Here is an 18,503-nt window from a genome sequence, read left to right on the forward strand (position 1 = left end):
GGGATACCAGGACTATGCATGTATATGCCAAAGTGCTCGAAGAGCTGCGACTCACTGTGATTGCTTGCTATGGTCTATTCTTTCTTAGTTTTTTTGCATATAAACGAAACACTCATGAAAAAAAAACCCAATATAATCAGCACACTACAAATTGAACTTGGATGCTTGAATGATCAAAACTTGCCCAATTTAATGGCATTCACTTTATCAACATAAGAAGAATCCATTACTGAGTCACCCTAGCCAAAATTCAAGTATAGGATCTCCCAGACAGGGCCCGCTGAGCAGTCAAAACTGATGTTGAAGTACACACATATTTAACATGTGAGTACTGCAACACCAATGTGTTTAACCAAGATGTACTTGAATTAGGTTCCGTAAATGATGGGGAAACGATGGGGGGTGACTAATGTAACCGGTAAATATGTCTTGAGGCACGGTATTTTAATGTATCTAAATAAAAAGCCCCAAAAAAGAGATTAGCAAAGCTCTATGGACAGCTCAAAAAAGTAAGCTCAATGTGTACAATGTTTTCGGCACTGCGTAAATTTGGACATGGGCATCTCTCTGGAGACACCCATCTTATTTCAACAAGAAGAGAAACACCCATGAGTCTTCTTAGATCCAAAAGGATATTGGCAATTATTAGATTGCAATTTAATCAACAATCTTCAATGTTAACACCCCTTTATTAGTCAGTAGCTTGTTTTTCTTCTTTGTAATGATCACAAGCTCTTATGGCCTTGCTTCTTTGAATGTGTTTTCCATTTGTTGAGAAAGATTTTTTTTAAATATCTCACTAACTTTAGAAGCTGTGCTTCGTCTTTCACAGCCCTAAAACTCTAAATCCAATTCACTAAGATCCTAATTTTCTATTTATAATAGTCTCCACTTATATTAACTACAACGGTTCTCTCCTCACGAATGGACATGTGCTTTTTTTCAAAGTACTTCTTTAATAAATTTTATGCAGTGAGCAGTATATTCGGTACAACAAAAAAGACAGAAATACTCCACAGAACCAGACTTTATAATATACTCTTTGCCACTCCAACTTACATTGTGGAATGCCCAGAATAGTGCCGACAGCAAAGTTCGTTTATCAGATCGCAGTCCATCCTACAAAAAAGGACACACATATAATAAGCAGGACACAGTTCAGAAAATATATTTACAAATCGATATTGGAAACAAAGGGTAAAAAGTGAAAAAGGCCACAGTGTAAGGACAATACAATAACAGAAAACATTATTGATTGATTGCTGTGACTTGCTTAAAGTGAAACAATATTTTATTTTTAGGACGTTTTACATGGTCTTGATATAAACTAAAATGATACTTACAATGATATTAGTAAACAACTAAGAACATCCAAACTTCTTTCGATTTAGCACCACACTGAATGTAAAATGAATACTTCGATGTAACGTCTCATTTAATCCAACGTGTTCTCAGCCCATTTTTAGGTCTAGCCTTAGCGCAGCGTGCATGCGCTGCTCTAAGGAGAGGGCCTCTTGGAGCTGACCAGCACTTTGTGCACGAGAGAGCAGGCTTGTGTTCGAAGTCCTGATATTCCATTGGCCTTTGCGTGCGTCTTTGTAAAAAGACAGCAAGCAATTGGCCAAAGGCGTCTTTTTGTTCCAGCTTTTTGAGACAATGCTGACGTCCATGGCCTAGGGCTTGCGGTTACGCGCAGCAGCAGCACTTGTTTGCATTAACCGCGCCCAGACGCGGGCGCGATTATTGGAAACAGATGGTCTGCTGCTCACAAGCGTGCACGCGCACACCACTCGTCTTATTTTACAGAGCACCTGCCATCTTTGTGATTCCATGATGGTCCTGTGTCTGCATGGGGCAGATTAGTTTACACCTGGTTCCCAGTAAATACTTGGTGTCTTGTTCGCTAATTTTGAGATATTATCAACTAATTGGGAGATTGTTGGACGGCGAGGATGCTAAAATCACACTGTGCCTTCAAAATCACCTAAATTGGAGAGCAGGTAGAAATAGTGTTTTAGTGTCAAGCAAGGAATTTGCACACATCTCCTAATCAGCTATTTCTGTTGCCACCTTTTTCTACAAAGAACTCTAAACTCGCCTCATTTTGATTCATATTCTGAACGGAGAGGGAGGTGCGGTGTCATTAAAGTCACTGGCTTCAAATAAAAGAGTCGCACCTTTTCTTAGCACGGGACAGGCACGCATGTAGGTTGATAAATCCGGCACATGGAAAGGAAAGTCAGTACGAAAATGATAGAGCTAAAGCATTAAACAGACATTTTGTGAGCATATAGTATGTCTGTCTTTTACAAATGGACAACAGTCTTACAGCCTCATGTCCTGAGGCCGTGAGCAATGAAAACAGCATTTCCAGAAGCTCGAGATGATTCCCGCGCCTGCCTCCTTCTCAACCAGGGGCCACAGAAAGACAGCAGGACGAAACTAAGTTATCCTTTTGGGGGGTATGGCAACGCTTCTTCTTGGCACAGCATGGGGCGCCCCTCCTCCCACCTGGCACAGTATTGTATTTGAGGCTTCGCCACATATACAGGACACGAGCCTCCATGGGACGGATGCCTCCTTCGAAGCATCTGCAGACAAACTTTCCAGATTGTGCTTTCTATTGTGTGAGGCTGCCATTTTCACAACATGAAACCGTTGATCTCATTCTCGTTTTACGCTAAAATATATTCTATATTTGAAATGTTTTAGGACAGGCCAGACGGAACTCATATAAACATTTTGTTTTCAATGTTTTGTTGTTGGTCTGCCAGCTTTTAAATGGCCGTTCATGTAAATAATAATTAATCACGAAGCTCCACGAGATCCGAGCAAAGTGCCAAGAGTTTTTAATGTCGTAGGCTTACTTTTACTTCTTCTTCTATTTGAACTGTAGTGACATGATGTAGTCTGTTGTCTTTTACGTTTAATGACATGTTAGTTTTTTCTGTGCCGCTTTCAAAAATAGAATATGAGGTCAAAGTCCGCTCCTCATTGACCTTTGTTGAGGCGACTGGTCCTTCTGTATAATGCATGTGCTGCTTAGAAAGACCCTGTGAGTCATAAAATGTGCAGGGGGGTAGCAGAGTACACACAAGTATTTAAGGAATAGATGAATGCCTTCAGCACAATCAAATTGAGAATCAGACAAACCTTGGCAGTTCCTATTTTCTCTAGAACGTGCAAAATTGTATCTAAAGAGATTCAATTCATAATTGTTGTTAAATGTTATCAAGAGACAAATATAGAAATATTCTCCAGTATGTTTTTGTCCTGTAATGTGCCGATCACAAGTTCTGCAGAGTAGAGAGGACTATTTTCCACTCCTAGTAAATTATATTGCACAAGGGTGAAGTAGTTACCAGGCATGGTAACTGCTCCTGTTCCGAGATTTCAATCTGGAAATGGGGCATAGCATGGACGATCAGTTGTTGACATACCAGATTTAGAATGTTTTTCTTTAAGTTGTTTCCACAACTCTCAATAAATCTTGTTTAATAGGATCGTTCAGTGTGCATAATGTTTTATTGGTTATATATAAGGTACCAATATATATAACACTTTTTCATTATAATGTCTCAACATACTGCACAGCAGCCGCACTGCTCCACAACATAGCTTAACACCTTCCACGCTGATGGCGAGCTGGGCTCGTCATGGCGTAGCCTCCTCGCACGCTGATGACGAGCCCAGCTCATCACGTAACATGCGTTTTAGAAAATCTCAGCGTGCGAGCGGAATTCCGCTAGCGCGCATGAGGTTAAATACATTGGCAAAGCCAGTTGCACTAGCTAAACACTTCTGAGGTCCCAAAGGCGAGACCTATCGGCTATGCCAATGCTTGTTTATGCTTCTTGTTGCCATTTTCTATTCAACATTACTAAGCATGTTTTTCTTTAAGTTGTTTCCACAACTCTCAATAAATCTTGTTTAATAGGATCGTTCAGTGTGCATAATGTTTTATTGGTTATATATAAGGTACCAATATATATAACACTTTTTCATTATAATGTCTCAACATACTGCACAGCAGCCGCACTGCTCCACAACATAGCTTAACACCTTCCACGCTGATGGCGAGCTGGGCTCGTCATGGCGTAGCCTCCTCGCACGCTGATGACGAGCCCAGCTCATCACGTAACATGCGTTTTAGAAAATCTCAGCGTGCGAGCGGAATTCCGCTAGCGCGCATGAGGTTAAATACATTGGCAAAGCCAGTTGCACTAGCTAAACACTTCTGAGGTCCCAAAGGCGAGACCTATCGGCTATGCCAATGCTTGTTTATGCTTCTTGTTGCCATTTTCTATTCAACATTACTAAGCAGTTTTAGTCTGAGTGCTAAAAGTAATGTTAGAATCTTTGTTATACTCTGCAATATTTAAGCAGGTTTCTGACAGTGAATCGCTGACTTACCTGGCATTTTTTTACCTATTTTCCAGCTTTTCATCTTATTTATGTTTCTGGCAAGCACCCCCTGCAAATCTCATACAACCTGGCTCTCTTGCTTGGCCTGTCACCTCTTGGGAGGCCATGCTTTTGTGGAAGTCTAACCCCAATAATCATCTGAACCCCGAATATTTTATGATCCCAATATTTATCCAAATAATTCAGCTCAAAAATCTCTAATTGATCTAGTGGTTAGAAAAGACACTCCTCATCAAGAAAACACAATTTAACAGAGCTGTTTGGAAATAAAATAATACGCATAAAGGCCTGAGCTCTAGATCAAAATATAGACTAAATGATATTTAGTACAAATTAATCAAAAAAGAGTTACAAGGAAACATTACGCATGAATCGCAATAAAGGCTCCATACAGAATAACAGAATACATGCAAAGTCATAAAACACATAGTTAGGCATATTCTAAGTGGGAAAAAATGTAAGTGGAAGGGACGTCTAATTGTAAAAAGGTCACATAACACACATTAGAATTAAGTCCACGCCACAGCATTAATTTCTTCCGAAGGGTTTTATATCACAAATGTTCACATATAGGCAGAGGTTGTTGGGTGGATTCCCACCAGGAGCCCTGCTGTTGACATTCAGTCATGAGGTCTGCCCAGGCAAGTCAAACAAACACTTCTAGAGAACACAGTCATCATGGTCAAAATAGTCTACCTCACACCTCCTTACTAAATAGAAAATAATAATAATGATAATCCACATTTGTAAGGCGCACAATCACCCGTAAGGGTCTCTAGGCGCTGGGGGCCATCATGAAGATTAAGCAAGCTATTGCCCAGAGTAGGATCCATGCATCAGCCAACTGCCACACGAGGCTGCAACCGCCACAGAAAGACAGGCGCGGCCGGTATTACTCGCGGGTCGGATAGGCAGGGGGCCGCGCAGGGGAGGGGTAGTGAGGGGGAATAATTTTAATTATATACAAAAAAAATAACTTGCTTAGTCGGCCACATCCAGTCCTGCGTTGTCTCTCCTTCGCTGCTCCTCGCAGCGGCAGGTAGCCTCCCTCCCCTAAGCCAATCATAATGCTGCAATGGCAATGTTGTGATTGGTGGGGACGCCGCCCAGCCAGGCACCTATGGGGAGGCCATTTTCTTCATGTAGATTGCATGCACCCTACATGGAGGAAATGGCAGAGTGCGCATGACTGGTTTGGTCGGCCCTAGAAAGCCGACCAAACAGTCAGGGCCCGCAACATTGGGCTAGCCACTCCTCCCCTGCCATGTAGCAGGACAACCCACCCGCCGCCCCAACCAAACCCTTTTGCTTTCTCGCAGTGCGAGAAGCAGCAACATAAAATAGTATTTATTCAATTTTATGTTACTGCTTCTCGAACTGCGTTAAAGCGGTGAGGCGACACTCCTCCCCCCCACATGGTGGAGCCGCCCCTGCATATAGCAAACGTGCTACAAGACATAATGGAGGGCGCAGCAGTAGAAAAACCTAAATATCCACACAAGACACACCCAGGCTGCAATAGGATAAAAATACCAAGCACCTTCGTTGTTCTAGTACCTACTAAACAGCGAGTCCAAGAACTACTGCAGTACTTATTAGTTATTATTCCGAAAGGTACTGCAGTAATTTTTAGTGTCCAACTTGACCAGACACACAACAGTCATCAGTATAACCATTCAACCATCAGCCTCTCACATCGAGAGACAGACAAGACATATTAGAACAAACTGTAAAGCAACAAGTTATTATTGTAAAACAGTGGATGTAAAAGCTACTACATCACATAATGTCGATCAATATAACCACATAAGCACCAGAACACAGAAACTCCAAAGATATTCATACAAGCTACACATGCACATACAAATAAGCATACACAACCTATTAGTCTATAATCACTGGTGTAACACAGGGTTCTCCTTCCCTGAATGCAGGCATGGGTGCCGCAAACCTTCAGGGGCAAGGGTGAAACTATTTGAAGGGGGAGTTTAGGGTGTGAACCGCCAAAATAAATGCATTCTTAGATTGGTAGATGGGCCTGGGGGCCCACAGTCGGGTCTGCTACCTCTGTGTCTACTTGTCTCATCATGAGGCAAGCATAAAAGAGAAAACGGTGAACTTAACGTAAATATAAACAAGCACCTTCGGACACACGGACAGCGGGAGGGGGGGCGGGAACGGACAGCGGCAGGGGGGGCGGGAACGGGGACACGAACAGCGGGAGGGGGGACAGGAACGGGCACACGGACAGCGGGAGGGGAGGGGGGCAGGAACGGAGAGCGGGACATCGCGCAACCCACCCCTGAAATTGACACGTCAAAAATGGCGAACACAAAGCTTGAAAAAAAAAAAAAAAACAACCGTCCACCGCCGCATGACGATTGCAAAGGGGCGGGATGAGAAAAACATCGCCGGAACGCCCACGAATCGCCTCGAACCATGACGAGCAGATCTTACTTCCAATGGCTAGCCTCCATTTATGGAGCTAGCCAATGGAAAGAGAGGGCGGGACAACACACACATACTGTAAACATTAGATTTCGCCTGCGCCGAACAGACAGAGCTAACCATCTGGTAGCTGAATTTCAAAATGTCAAACCAGATAACCTGGAATCAAATGAGACTTCCCTCCATGTTCAAACTGTATGATCCTCTGCACATATTTTATTTTGCCAAGCATCCTTTTCTTGTTGTCACGTATCAGTGTCGTTTTAAATACTTGCTTTCAGGATGAGCACTGTGCAAATTTAAGAATATCAAGTTGTCGATTCTACCCATAATACAAGTGACTGCTGCCGAAGATCGAGATTTCATGGCTCTGGAGGATCCAGTGGCCCCATCTAGGGGCTTCCTTTTACCCATTTTAATCTAGCTTTGTGAGACAGGTAGTACCTCTCCCTTGTCTGGAAAACGCCAACGTTGGGAGGTAGGTGTTCCTTTTTACAGCCAAGCATCCAATAAATAAGAAAAGCAAAGTAAAGATAACACAAAGTGCTAAAAACGCTAAGAGTACCCATAAATCCTGTATGTGAGTAAAGTATCAAAGTTGAGCAACAGTATCTTACGAAGGATGTAAAGAAGAGAAGACCCAATTCGGCATCATCAAGGAGTCGCTTCAATAAATAGCCAATATTTCTGTGCACAATCCACTCACTCCTGGTACCACAGGGGACCAGGGGGACGAGGTCGCACCCCAACTACTAGGCAGATATCAATGCGGTATGGGCACTCCACCTTAAATGCCCTTACAGTCTCTCCTTTAAGTTCCACACAAGCTGGAGTGCAAAGTCAGAGTGAAGGTCCAAACAAAGGACTATCAGAATCAATCAATAAAAAGCGTACGTGGGTTACAAAAGAAGTTTATCCAATTGTACAATGGAATACCCATCGGCAGAGTCAAGGGAGGGTGGGCCTGTCCTGGCGGTGATGGGTGAAAGATGGGCCCGGGCGCGGCCCGGGCGCAGCATACGAGTCCCCCACGCCCTGGTGTTGTAGGGAGAGCTTTGTAGCGCGATTCAGGCGGCCTGCCTCCTTCTTCCAGACATGCGTGCAGTAGCACCTCAAGGCATGGTGTACTATGGGGCATAGAGTCCCCTCAGCTATATGCGGTCTGTGGGGGCCAAGGGGCCTTTTGCTGTGGCAGAATGTGTCTTTCTTTTTTTCATTCTAAAATGCTCACTTGCGGATCAATAGTGTACAATAAATCACACAGTAGGAAATACCACCTATTGTGTGTGCCTGCTGATATCGGGGTATGGGTCAGGGTACCGCTTTGCCTTCATTTCAAGATGAATGTCATCCTTCTTCTTCAAAACACGCTACTCCCGCAGGTTTGGGTGGTTAGTATGGATCTTAAAGATGCATAGCTTACTATCCACATATTTTCCATCACTGTAGATTTTGGAAGTTTACCCAGGCAGCTGAGGTGTCGGAGTTCTACAGCGTGTCTTTGAGAATATCCGTGCACTTGCTGCATAACTGAACTTGTCCAGACTGATAGAGGCAGATGTACAGGCCAGGTGAGTGAGGATGGTCACTTAGCGAGATCACAACCTCTTCCTGTTACAGAACATGCCAATGTTAAGAGAATATGCAGGATTGGCAGCGGTTCTATTGAAGCCAGTGGTGTCCAACCACTGGAGTTACTTGTTTTTCTCAATCAAAATTAAAATGTTCACATCTGAAGCAGCTGCGGTCTGTGCACGTAACAGCAGTGGGCGGGGGTCCGGGTAAGGGGGGATTTCTAGGGACGATGCAGAATGAAAATATATTATTTATTTCATTTTCCCTCTGCAACCTCCCTCAAAATCTCCCCTTACCCGGACACACCGCTGTTACCTGCACGGACCGCGGCTGATATAAAGGCCTATTTTATCAAAAGGAAAATTAGGAAGGACGGTTGTTATTAATGTTCAACATCAACGCATGAGTTCATTATTTTAGAGGGTCTTCTGAAATCTTCCACTCTGGTCATTTTTTCTACGTCTCACAAGAACTCAGCCCTACAAAGCCTAAAGATTTGCCACCAGCAAACAATTGTGTCTAATTTGTGGTAAAATCTATCTACCAGAGGAGGCTGGGGCATATCAACAACAAGAATTGCAGGGCTATTTTCAGTATTTCATTGGCATCAAATAAGATACTAGTGGGTCAGGTGGAGGATTTGGGGTGGATCAACATTTACTGAAACCAAGTGTTTTTCAGAAGGATTGAATCTCCACATCACAGGTTTTCTGGCTCTTCATTTACAGGCTGGGTCTGGAGGAAGCAGGCACAAACCTACCTTTAGGAATGTTGTCCGGAAATGAAGTTGGCATGTACACTCTTGATAATAAAGGTTGATCCTAATTATCCTCTGTGCAGAGCAAACGCTCAGTTTCCAGTTGTTCAGAACATTTCTATGGGTTTTGCAATCAATATCAACTTTCCTAGAAGAGAGATGTACTGCGTGGCCCACAGGCCTAACCTTATTATCAATCAGGTCATATCCCTGTTTGTATAGGGGAGAGCCAGGCCATCAGAAGCAGCAACTTCAATTTAGGAGTCTTGGGATGCTTGCAACTAATGGTTACAAGGAACATAGGTTTACTGGACTGGCTGATGTTTCTTCAGCTCTCAATTAGGCTTCAATGGATTCATAGCACATTTTGAAAGCAAGGTTGCTACAGCCCAGTGAGGCCTACACTACTATGAACGCTTATAAGTCAGCCATTTGCTATGGGCAGGTGTAGGTGGGTGCTGCCAAACTGGGGACACATCTGTTGCTGTGTCTCCTTCTATGAAGTATTCAAAGTAATAGTCCTCCCATCTTTGTTCGACATCACAACTAGGACAGGTAGTCAATCACTGGTTACATGAAAGCACTTTTCCTCTTAATATCATGGCAGAAACCATATGATGTTCTGCCTGGTCTTCCACAGGAGTGTCAGATGTCTAGATTTGGTGGTGAAGTTATTTATACCAGAGGGAATTACCTTGTATATTGTTCACAATACTATGGCTAACATAAGAGCAGGAGTTTAAATGCCCTTTCCATTGTGAATTAAATTTTGTGTGGTTCAGTGACATAAGCGTAATTTTAGTTAAGGACTTTCACTCGAAGTATGGGTCAGTTTGAGATTTAATTCAGAAAACCTTATACACAACATGATTCTCAGTTAGGTTAATTGGCTCATGAAGCAGGCAGGCATCAGCGCATCTTAATTTGAAGCCTACTCAGCACGGGTGGGCATGATGGCACAGGAATATGGTCTACCATGTTTGATAGCCTGTGGGAAACAGAACTGTCCAGGAAATCTTTCTTTTTTTAATACTCTTAAGTTAATCAGATCGGCTTAATAATTTTTTACATGAATTAAAAATAGCACAACATGTTAAGCTGTTTGTCTCCGCACAACCTGGGTTTGTTGCTGCTAAGTCTGATTGTTAAATTTTGTGTGATGTTTAGTAGGTGGGTGGAAGAGGTCACTGTTTTCTAGTTTCTTTCAGGTCTGACATCAGGACTTCAAATCACCGATTGACATATCCTAGGAAAATATCTGTTTCTTTGTTGAACTTGTTTGAAATTGTGATTCCTCGTTTGTTGGATCTACAAGCTTAGTGATTCCCACAGAGAAAAATAGAGGGCACTGATACCTCATATTGGAGGTTGAGACAAAATAGCTTTTGAGAAACAAATTTGTTTCCAATGGTCTTCTACGGAATTAAGTATTTTTTCAGTATATCTGATAAGTCTGGTGAAGGAAAGAAAAAAGCGTAATGGATGAAATAGTACAGAACAAAGTGCAGAACAAAGAGCACAGAGTTGGGATGTAACCAGATCTTCTCCATTCTGTATAATCTACTAATGATTCAAAAATTGGGCAATGTCTACTTGACTCCGAGGTAAAACATTTTTTTTCTTTAAATCTTCTTAAGCGGGATAAACAAATCTTCTGAAATCTTGATCTGGTAGAATTTGTCCCAAACACAGTTATGTTTTTTAACTTCATTTTCTTATATTAAGGACTGCAGATTCAGTACTAGCAGCTGTTGTGTCAGGCCAGAGGATGAACCCGACAGCAGCATACTGTTGCTATTCACAAGCATCTGTCCTTGCTAGCAGAACAAGCTACTTACCTTTGTCTCTGTAAGAGACATATATTAGTTCTAGATTCTGTATCTTAGAATTAACCCCAGACATCAGACTGGATCTGGAGAATTTTTCTTCAGCAGTACCCATGCACGTCGATAGGTGGAGTCGGTCGACTCCGCGTCTATCATCGGTGTCGTGGTCGCCAGGATGGAGACGCAGTGCCTACTTAGATGCCGCCGCCCCTGCAGGCCGACGTCAGTTCCGACACGACTTTCCACGCGAGAATCACAGAGCCATGAAAGACACTGACCACTGGTGTGCCACACTAGGGCCCTGAAAGGGAGTCCCTCTCCCTAGAAGTCAGTTCGCAGAGCGGGGAAGATGGGTGGGGCGGTAAGGAATCTATAACTAATATATGTCTCTTACATACAAATCATAACCAAAGGTAAGTAACTTGTTCATCTGAAAGAGACAATTAGTTGTAGATTCCTTACCTTAGAATAGATACCCCAGCAATACCAACCCCGGAGGATGGACTACGAACCAAGTTCACAGCAGAAAGTCCTGAGGGACAGAACAGACAAAGTATCCATCCCTCCGGTCTTGACTATCCAGGCAGTAATGCCTTGTGAACATGTGCATAGAAGCTCACATGGCCGCCTGGCAGATGTCAATGAGTGGGACCCACGTGACAAAGCAGCAGTTGACGCTGTAGCTCTGGTGGAATGAGCTTGCAGCCCCACCGGAGGTTTCCTTTTTAGCTAAAGCGTAACAAATCTTTACACAAAGAACGACCCATCGAGAGATGGTATGCTTTTGCACAGCCTGACCTTTCTTGGCACCCACATAGCCAACAAAGAATTGATCGTCCATTCGCAAATTCTTCATGCAGTCAAGGTAGAAAGACAGCGCACGTTTCGCGTCCAGACTGTGGAGTCTCCCCTCCTCCTTGGAAGAGTGTGGAGGTGGAAAAAAGGTGGGCACAGTGATAGTCTGTCCGATGTGAAAAGGAGTGACAACTTTAGGTAGGAACGAGGGTCTCTTTCGAAGTACCACTTTGTCCGGATGCACCGACAAGAAAGGAGGCTTAGAAATAAGAGTCTGAATCTCACTCACACTGAAGCAATATGAAAGAAGATGTAGGAAAGAGATGAATAATGCCTTTAAAAAAACCTACTAACAATAGGGGACTTGAACAAAGAGGGCTTATCTCGTAGCCGAAGAAAAGCAGAAATGGCTGCCAGGTAGCCTTTATGAGTGCCCAGAGCAGAGCCTTAGAAAGAGGGGCAGAAAGGGGATCCACAGCCTTTGCTGTACACAATGCCACAAACTTGTTCTATCGACAATCGTATACCATTTTAGTGGCCGGACGCCTGGCTGCCAAGATGACATTACAGACTTCGGGAGGAAGGTCAAAAGCTGTCAACTGTTGCTGCTCAATCTCCATGCAAGGAGTTGGAGGCTAGACAGGTTCAGGTGGAGGACCGTCCCCTGCTGCTGCGACAGAAGATCCTCCCGAAGGGGCAGTCTGATCGGAGGATCGATAGCAATGCTCAGAAGCTCGGGGTACCAGACTCCTAGTGCCCAGTCTGGTGCCACAAGAATGACCTGGGCCCAGTTACACCTGATCTTCTTCAGCACTGGGGGCAGAAGTGGTACAGACGGAAAGGCGTACAGGAAGCCGCATCTCCACCCACAACGAAAAGCATCGCCAAGCGAGTGCCGCCTTGGAAACTCCAAAGCGCAAAACTGCTTACATTGCGCGTTCTCTTCGGTGGCGAACAAATCAAACCAAGGCTCTCCCCACTGCTGAAAGAGACCTGGCACCACCCCTGAGTGAAGATGCCATTCGTGATCCACCAGGCACCGACAGCTGAGTTTGTCTGCCCTGGCGTTCAGTGAACCTGCCAGGGTCATGCCCTGATGTTCCAGCCATGTTCAAAGGCAAAAAGCCTCTTGACAAAGGGTCCACGACCACACCCTGCCTTCTTTGTTGCAGTACCACATGGTGTGATGTTGTCTGTGAGCACCAGCATTGCCTTTCCCTTGGGGGAGGGAAGAAATGCCTTCCGCGCCAAGCGTATCGCCAAAAACAGGTTGATATGGAGCCCGGACTTCGCTGAAGACCAGACTCCTCCGATCTCCGCCTCTCCCAGGTAGCCGCCCCATTCCAGGAGTGATACATCGGTCACCACCGTGAGGTCTGATTGTGGAAGGGAGAGGGATCTGCCTCTGACCCAATCCTGGTTCGCTAACTACCACTGCAGTTGTCACACAGTTTCCGAGATCTGAACGTAGTCTGAAAGATTCCCCTGATGCTGCACTCACTGGAACTTCAGGTCCCTCTGCAGAGCCTGCATAAGCCACCTGCACTGGCACACCAGCAGGATGCAGGAGGCCATGAGGCCCAGCAGGCTCAGGGTTGTTCTCACCGAAATCTGGGATAGAAGCTGAAACATCGGTATCATTGCCCGAATTTCCCAGACTCGCTGCTCGAGAGGATAGGCCCGAAACTGCACTGAGCTCAGAACATCTCAGAAGAAAGGGAGCAACTGAGAGGCAGTCAGGTGTGACTTTGGCACTTTGATAGTGAACACCAGCGAATGCAGGTGGTCTGCTGTAGTCTGGCAGTGGGAGACAACAGCCTGGGGCAAGCCCGCCTTCAACAGCCAGTCGTCGAGATAGGGGAAGACTGGAACCCCTGATCTTCGCAGATGAGCTGCGACCACCGCCATCACATTTGTAAACACCCGAGGGGCACTGGTAGGGTCGAAGAGGAGCATAGTGAAATCAAATGTAAATGTACATGTAAATGCTCATGGCCTACCGTGAACCGTATGTAACATCTGTGGGCTGGCAGGACGGGGATGTGGAAATATGCATCCTGCAAGTCCAATGCCACCATCCAGTCTCCAGGGTCGAGGGCAGATGGAACCTGAGCCAAGGTTAGCATTTTGAACTTCTTCCGGAGGAAGAGGTTGAGGGCCCTGAGGTCTAGGTTAGGACGCAGGCCTTTGTCCTTCTTTAGCACCAGAAAGTAGCGGGAATAGCAACCACAACCCACTTCTGATGCAAGGACCCTCTTGATAATTCCCTTGGCCAAGACGGCTGAGACTTTCTGGCAGAGAAGCGTCAAATGATCCTCCGAAATGCGATCGAAAGACAGAGTTATGGAGGGAGGGATAGTCTTGAAAGGGGAGGGAGTAGCCCCTTCAGACTATATGCAAAACCCACCTGTTTGACATGATGGATTTCCAGTGGGGGAGGTGATGGCAAATCCTGCCACCAAATGGCCGCTGATGGGCCTGAAAGGTCAGACTAGGAGGAGTTGGAGGCTGCTACGGGGGAAAAGGGTGGACTGGACCACCCGCTGGTTCCCAAACCTGCGTCGCTGGGTCCCACGTCCACGGCCATGCATAGGCTGGTCAGCTTGCGTGGACCAGTGGCTGGACAGGGTCGGACGTGGTGGGTGCCTTTTCCGTAGCCACAAAAGGGGTGAAAAGCAGACTGTGGTGGACGGGAGGACACAGCGAGGTCTACTGATCTGGCTGTAGCCAAAGAATCCTTAAAGCTATCCGGTGCAGAGTCTGACTTGTCACAAAAAAGGTGATGGCCATTGAAGGGCACGTCTAGCAGAGTTGACTGAACATCCCCCAAAACCAGACGTCCTCAACCAGGCATAGCGCCGCAGGGCCCCCGACGTGGTAATCATTCTGCCCAGTGAGCGGGTGGTATCCAGTCCACAGCGAATTGTCAATTTTTGCTGCGTCCCTCCCATCTGCCTTGGCTTGGGAGAGAATGGCCCGGGCCCCCTCCGGGCACTGAAGCAGCACCTGAGCTACCGTATCCCAGATGGTATGGGAGTATCTGCCCAAGAGTCGCACAAGTTACTACTTGTGTAACGATATATCTGTAAGAGACATTAGTTAGTGATAGATTCCTTACCTTAGAATATCCCCAGGCGTCAGACTGGATCCGGAAACTTTTGCGTAGCAATACCCCTGCGCGCTGGTAGGCGTCGTCTGCGGCTCCGCGTCCGTCGTCGGCATCGTGAGCGCCGGGATGACGTCATCGGAGTACTTAGACGGCGCCCATGCGCGCTGACGTCAGTTCTGATAACACAGCTTTTCCGCGCCAGATACGCAGAGCCATGATAGAACTAACACTGGTGCCATGAAACTAGGGCCCTGAAAGGAGATGACCTTAACCCTAGATATCGGTTCGCAGAACGGGGAGGATGGGTGGGTCGGTAAGGAATCTATCACTAACTAATGTCTCTTACAGATATATCGTTACACAAGTAGTAACTTGTGCATCTGAAAGAGACACGTTAGTGATAGATTCCTTACCTTAGAATAGATACCCCAGCAATACCAACCCCGGTGGTGGGTCTGCGAACCAATATCACACCAGAAAGTCCTGGAGGACGGAACGGCCAAAGAAGCCATCCCTCCGGACTTGACTGTCCAGGCAGTAGTGTCTTGCGAACGTGTGCAGCGAGGCCCACGTAGCTGCCTGGCAAATGTCCTGCAGGGGGACACCGCGGCCCAGGGCGGTTGTCGTCGCCGTGGCCCGAGTGGAGTGAGCCCGCAATCCAGCTGGGGGCTCCTTCCTCGCCATGGAGTAACATGCTTGGATACACAAGATGATCCACCTAGAGATGGTCCTCTTGTGCACAGCCTTTCCCTTCTTCGCGCCCACGTAACCAACGAAGAGTTGGTCATCCACCCGGAATTGGCGTGTGCGATCTAGGTAGTAGGAGAGCGCACGTTTTGGATCCAGACGGTGGAGCCTCTCCTCCTCTTTCGAGGGATGCGGAGGCGGAAAGAAGGTGGGCAAAGTGATGGACTGCCCGATGTGGAAGGCCGTGACAACCTTGGGCAGAAAGGAAGGCCGTGTACGTAACACCACCTTATCAGGATGAACAGACAGGAAAGGTGGAGAAGAAGAAAGAGCCTGGAGCTCACTCACCCTCCTGGCAGAGGTGATGGCAACCAGGAATGCCGTCTTTAGAGTAAGGAGACGAAGAGGGCAGTTATGAAGTGGCTCAAAGGGAGCACACATCAGATAGGTGAGAACCAGATTCAAGTCCCACTGGGGCATCACGAAGGGAACAGGAGGGAACATGTGCGTGATGCCCTTCAGAAATCTACTCACAATAGGGGACTTGAATAAAGAAGGTTGATCTGGTAGCCTCAAGAAGGCTGATAGAGCAGAAAGGTACCCTTTAAGAGTGCCCAGAGCAGAGCCCTGCTGGGCAAGGGAAAGAAGAAAGAGCAGCACTTCCGAAAGGGGTGCAGAGAGAGGATCCACAGCCTTTGCTGTGCACCATGCCACAAATCTGTTCCACCGGCAGGCGTATACCGACTTTGTGGAGGGACGCCTGGCTGCCAGAATGATATCACAGACTTCGGGAGGCAAGTCAAATGGCCTCAACTGCCGCCGCTCAATCTCCAAGCTTGTAGGTGGAGACTGGACAGGTTCGGGTGCAGGACCGTCCCCTGCTGCTGCGACAGAAGGTCCTCCCGAAGAGGCAGACGAATCGGGGGATCGACTGACATGCTGAGTAGCTCGGGATACCAGTATCTTCGTGCCCAGTCCGGAGCCACAAGGACGACCTGGGCCCGGTCGCGCCTGATCTTCTTCAGCACTCTGGGCAGAAGTGGTATAGGCGGAAAGGCGTACAACAGACCGCAGCTCCACTCGCGACGAAAAGCGTCTCCGAGCGAGTGCCGCCTTGGAAACTCCAACGCGCAGAACTGCTGACATTGCGCGTTCTCTTCTGTGGCGAATAGATCTAACCAAGGCTCTCCCCACTGTCGAAAGAGACCTTGCGCCACGTCCGAGTTCAGACGCCATTCGTGATCCATCATGCACCGGCGGCTGAGTTCGTCCGCCCTGGCATTCAGAGAGCCTGCCAGGTGTTGAACCACCAGGGTCACGCCCTGATGTTCCAGCCACTGCCAGAGGCGCAGAGCCTCCTGGCAGAGGGTCCACGACCCCACACCGCCCTGTTTGTTGCAGTACCACATGGCGGTGGTGTTGTCGGTGAACACTTGCACTACGCTCCCCTTGACAGAGGGGAGGAATGCCTTCAGTGCAAGACGAATCGCCCGCAGCTCCAGAAGGTTGATGTGGAGCCGGGACTCCGCCGGAGACCAGAGGCCTCTGATCTCCGCCTCTCCCATGTGGCCTCCCCAGCCCTGGAGGGACGCGTCCGTCACAACTACGTGCTCCGGCTGGGGTAGGGAGAGGGGTCTGCCACTGACCCAGTCGCGGTCCGTGAGCCACCACTGCAGTTGTCTCGCAGTGCCCTCTGAGATCAGGACATGATCGGACAGGTTGCCCTGATGCTGGGCCCACTGAAACTTCAGGTCCCACTGCAGAGCCCGCATCCGCCACCTGGCGTGACGCACCAGAAGGATGCAGGAGGCCATCAGCCCCAGAAGCCGCAGCGTCAACCTGACCGAGACCCGGGATAACGGCCTGAAGACAGGAATCAGAGCCTGAATATCCCGAACCCGCTGTTCGGGTGGGTAAACCCGAAACTGCGCCGAGTCGAGAACCGCTCCGATGAAGAGGAGCTTTTGAGAGGGACACAGGTGTGACTTCGGCACATTGATGGAGAACCCCAGCAAGTGCAGGAGGTCGGCCGTAGTCTGGAGGTGGCTGACGACTGACTGGGGCGAGCCCGCCTTCAACAACCAGTCGTCGAGGTAGGGGAAGACTGATATCCCCTGCCTGCGCAGATGGGCTGCGACCACCGCCATCACCTTCGTGAACACCCGTGGGGCGCTGGCAAGGCCGAAGGGGAGCACGGTAAACTGAAAGTGCTCTTGGCCTACCATGAACCGTAGGTAACGCCGGTGGGCCGGCAGGACGGGGATGTGAAAGTAGGCGTCCTGCAAGTCCAACGCTACCAACCAGTCTCCCGGGTCCAGGGCAGCCAGGACCTGAGCCAAAGTGAGCATCTTGAACTTCTCCGTCCGGAGGAAGCCGTTGACGTTCCGCAGATCCAAGATAGGGCGTAGGCCCCCTTTGCCCTTCTTGGGTACCAGGAAGTAGTGGGAGTAGCAACCACGTCCTACTTCTGGCCCAGGAACGCGCTCGATGGCCCTCTTGGCCAAGAGGGCCGAAACCTCCTCTTGCAGAAGTTGCAAGTGATCCCCCGACACACGGTGGTATTGAGGTGGCATGGATGGAGGGGAAGACTCGAAGGGGAGGGAGAAACCCCTTCGGACAATTTGCAGCACCCACCTGTCCGAAGTGACTGAATGCCAGTGGGAGAGGTGATGGCGAACCCTGCCTCCCACAGGCGTCACATGGGCCTGAAAACTCGGACTAGGAAGGTTTTGAGGCGGGGGCTGCTGAGGGAGGTGTGGACTGGCCTCGCCGCTGGCCCCGACCACCGCCACGGCGGTTCCCACGGCCGCCACCGCGTTGCTGAACATTCTGCGGCGCGTGGCTGACGGTCCGTGGTGGGGCGCCCCTTCCGTGGCCACGA

The 18,503-nt window shown here is 47.8% G+C and overlaps 1 protein-coding gene across 1 annotated transcript in view; it reads right to left on the reverse strand.

Moving 5' to 3' along the window:
• Positions 1–18,503, reverse strand: part of HELB (DNA helicase B) — a 330,278-nt gene that overhangs the window by 68,274 nt on the left and 243,501 nt on the right. Inside the window, exon 9 of the mRNA XM_086919022.1 lies at positions 1,060–1,119. Coding sequence (XP_086775148.1) covers positions 1,060–1,119 — 60 coding nt within the window. The remainder of the gene's footprint in view (positions 1–1,059; positions 1,120–18,503) is intronic.

Source organism: Lissotriton vulgaris, chromosome 1_1 (assembly GCF_964263255.1).
Source record: "Lissotriton vulgaris chromosome 1_1, aLisVul1.2, whole genome shotgun sequence".
Lineage (NCBI taxonomy): Eukaryota > Metazoa > Chordata > Amphibia > Caudata > Salamandridae > Lissotriton > Lissotriton vulgaris.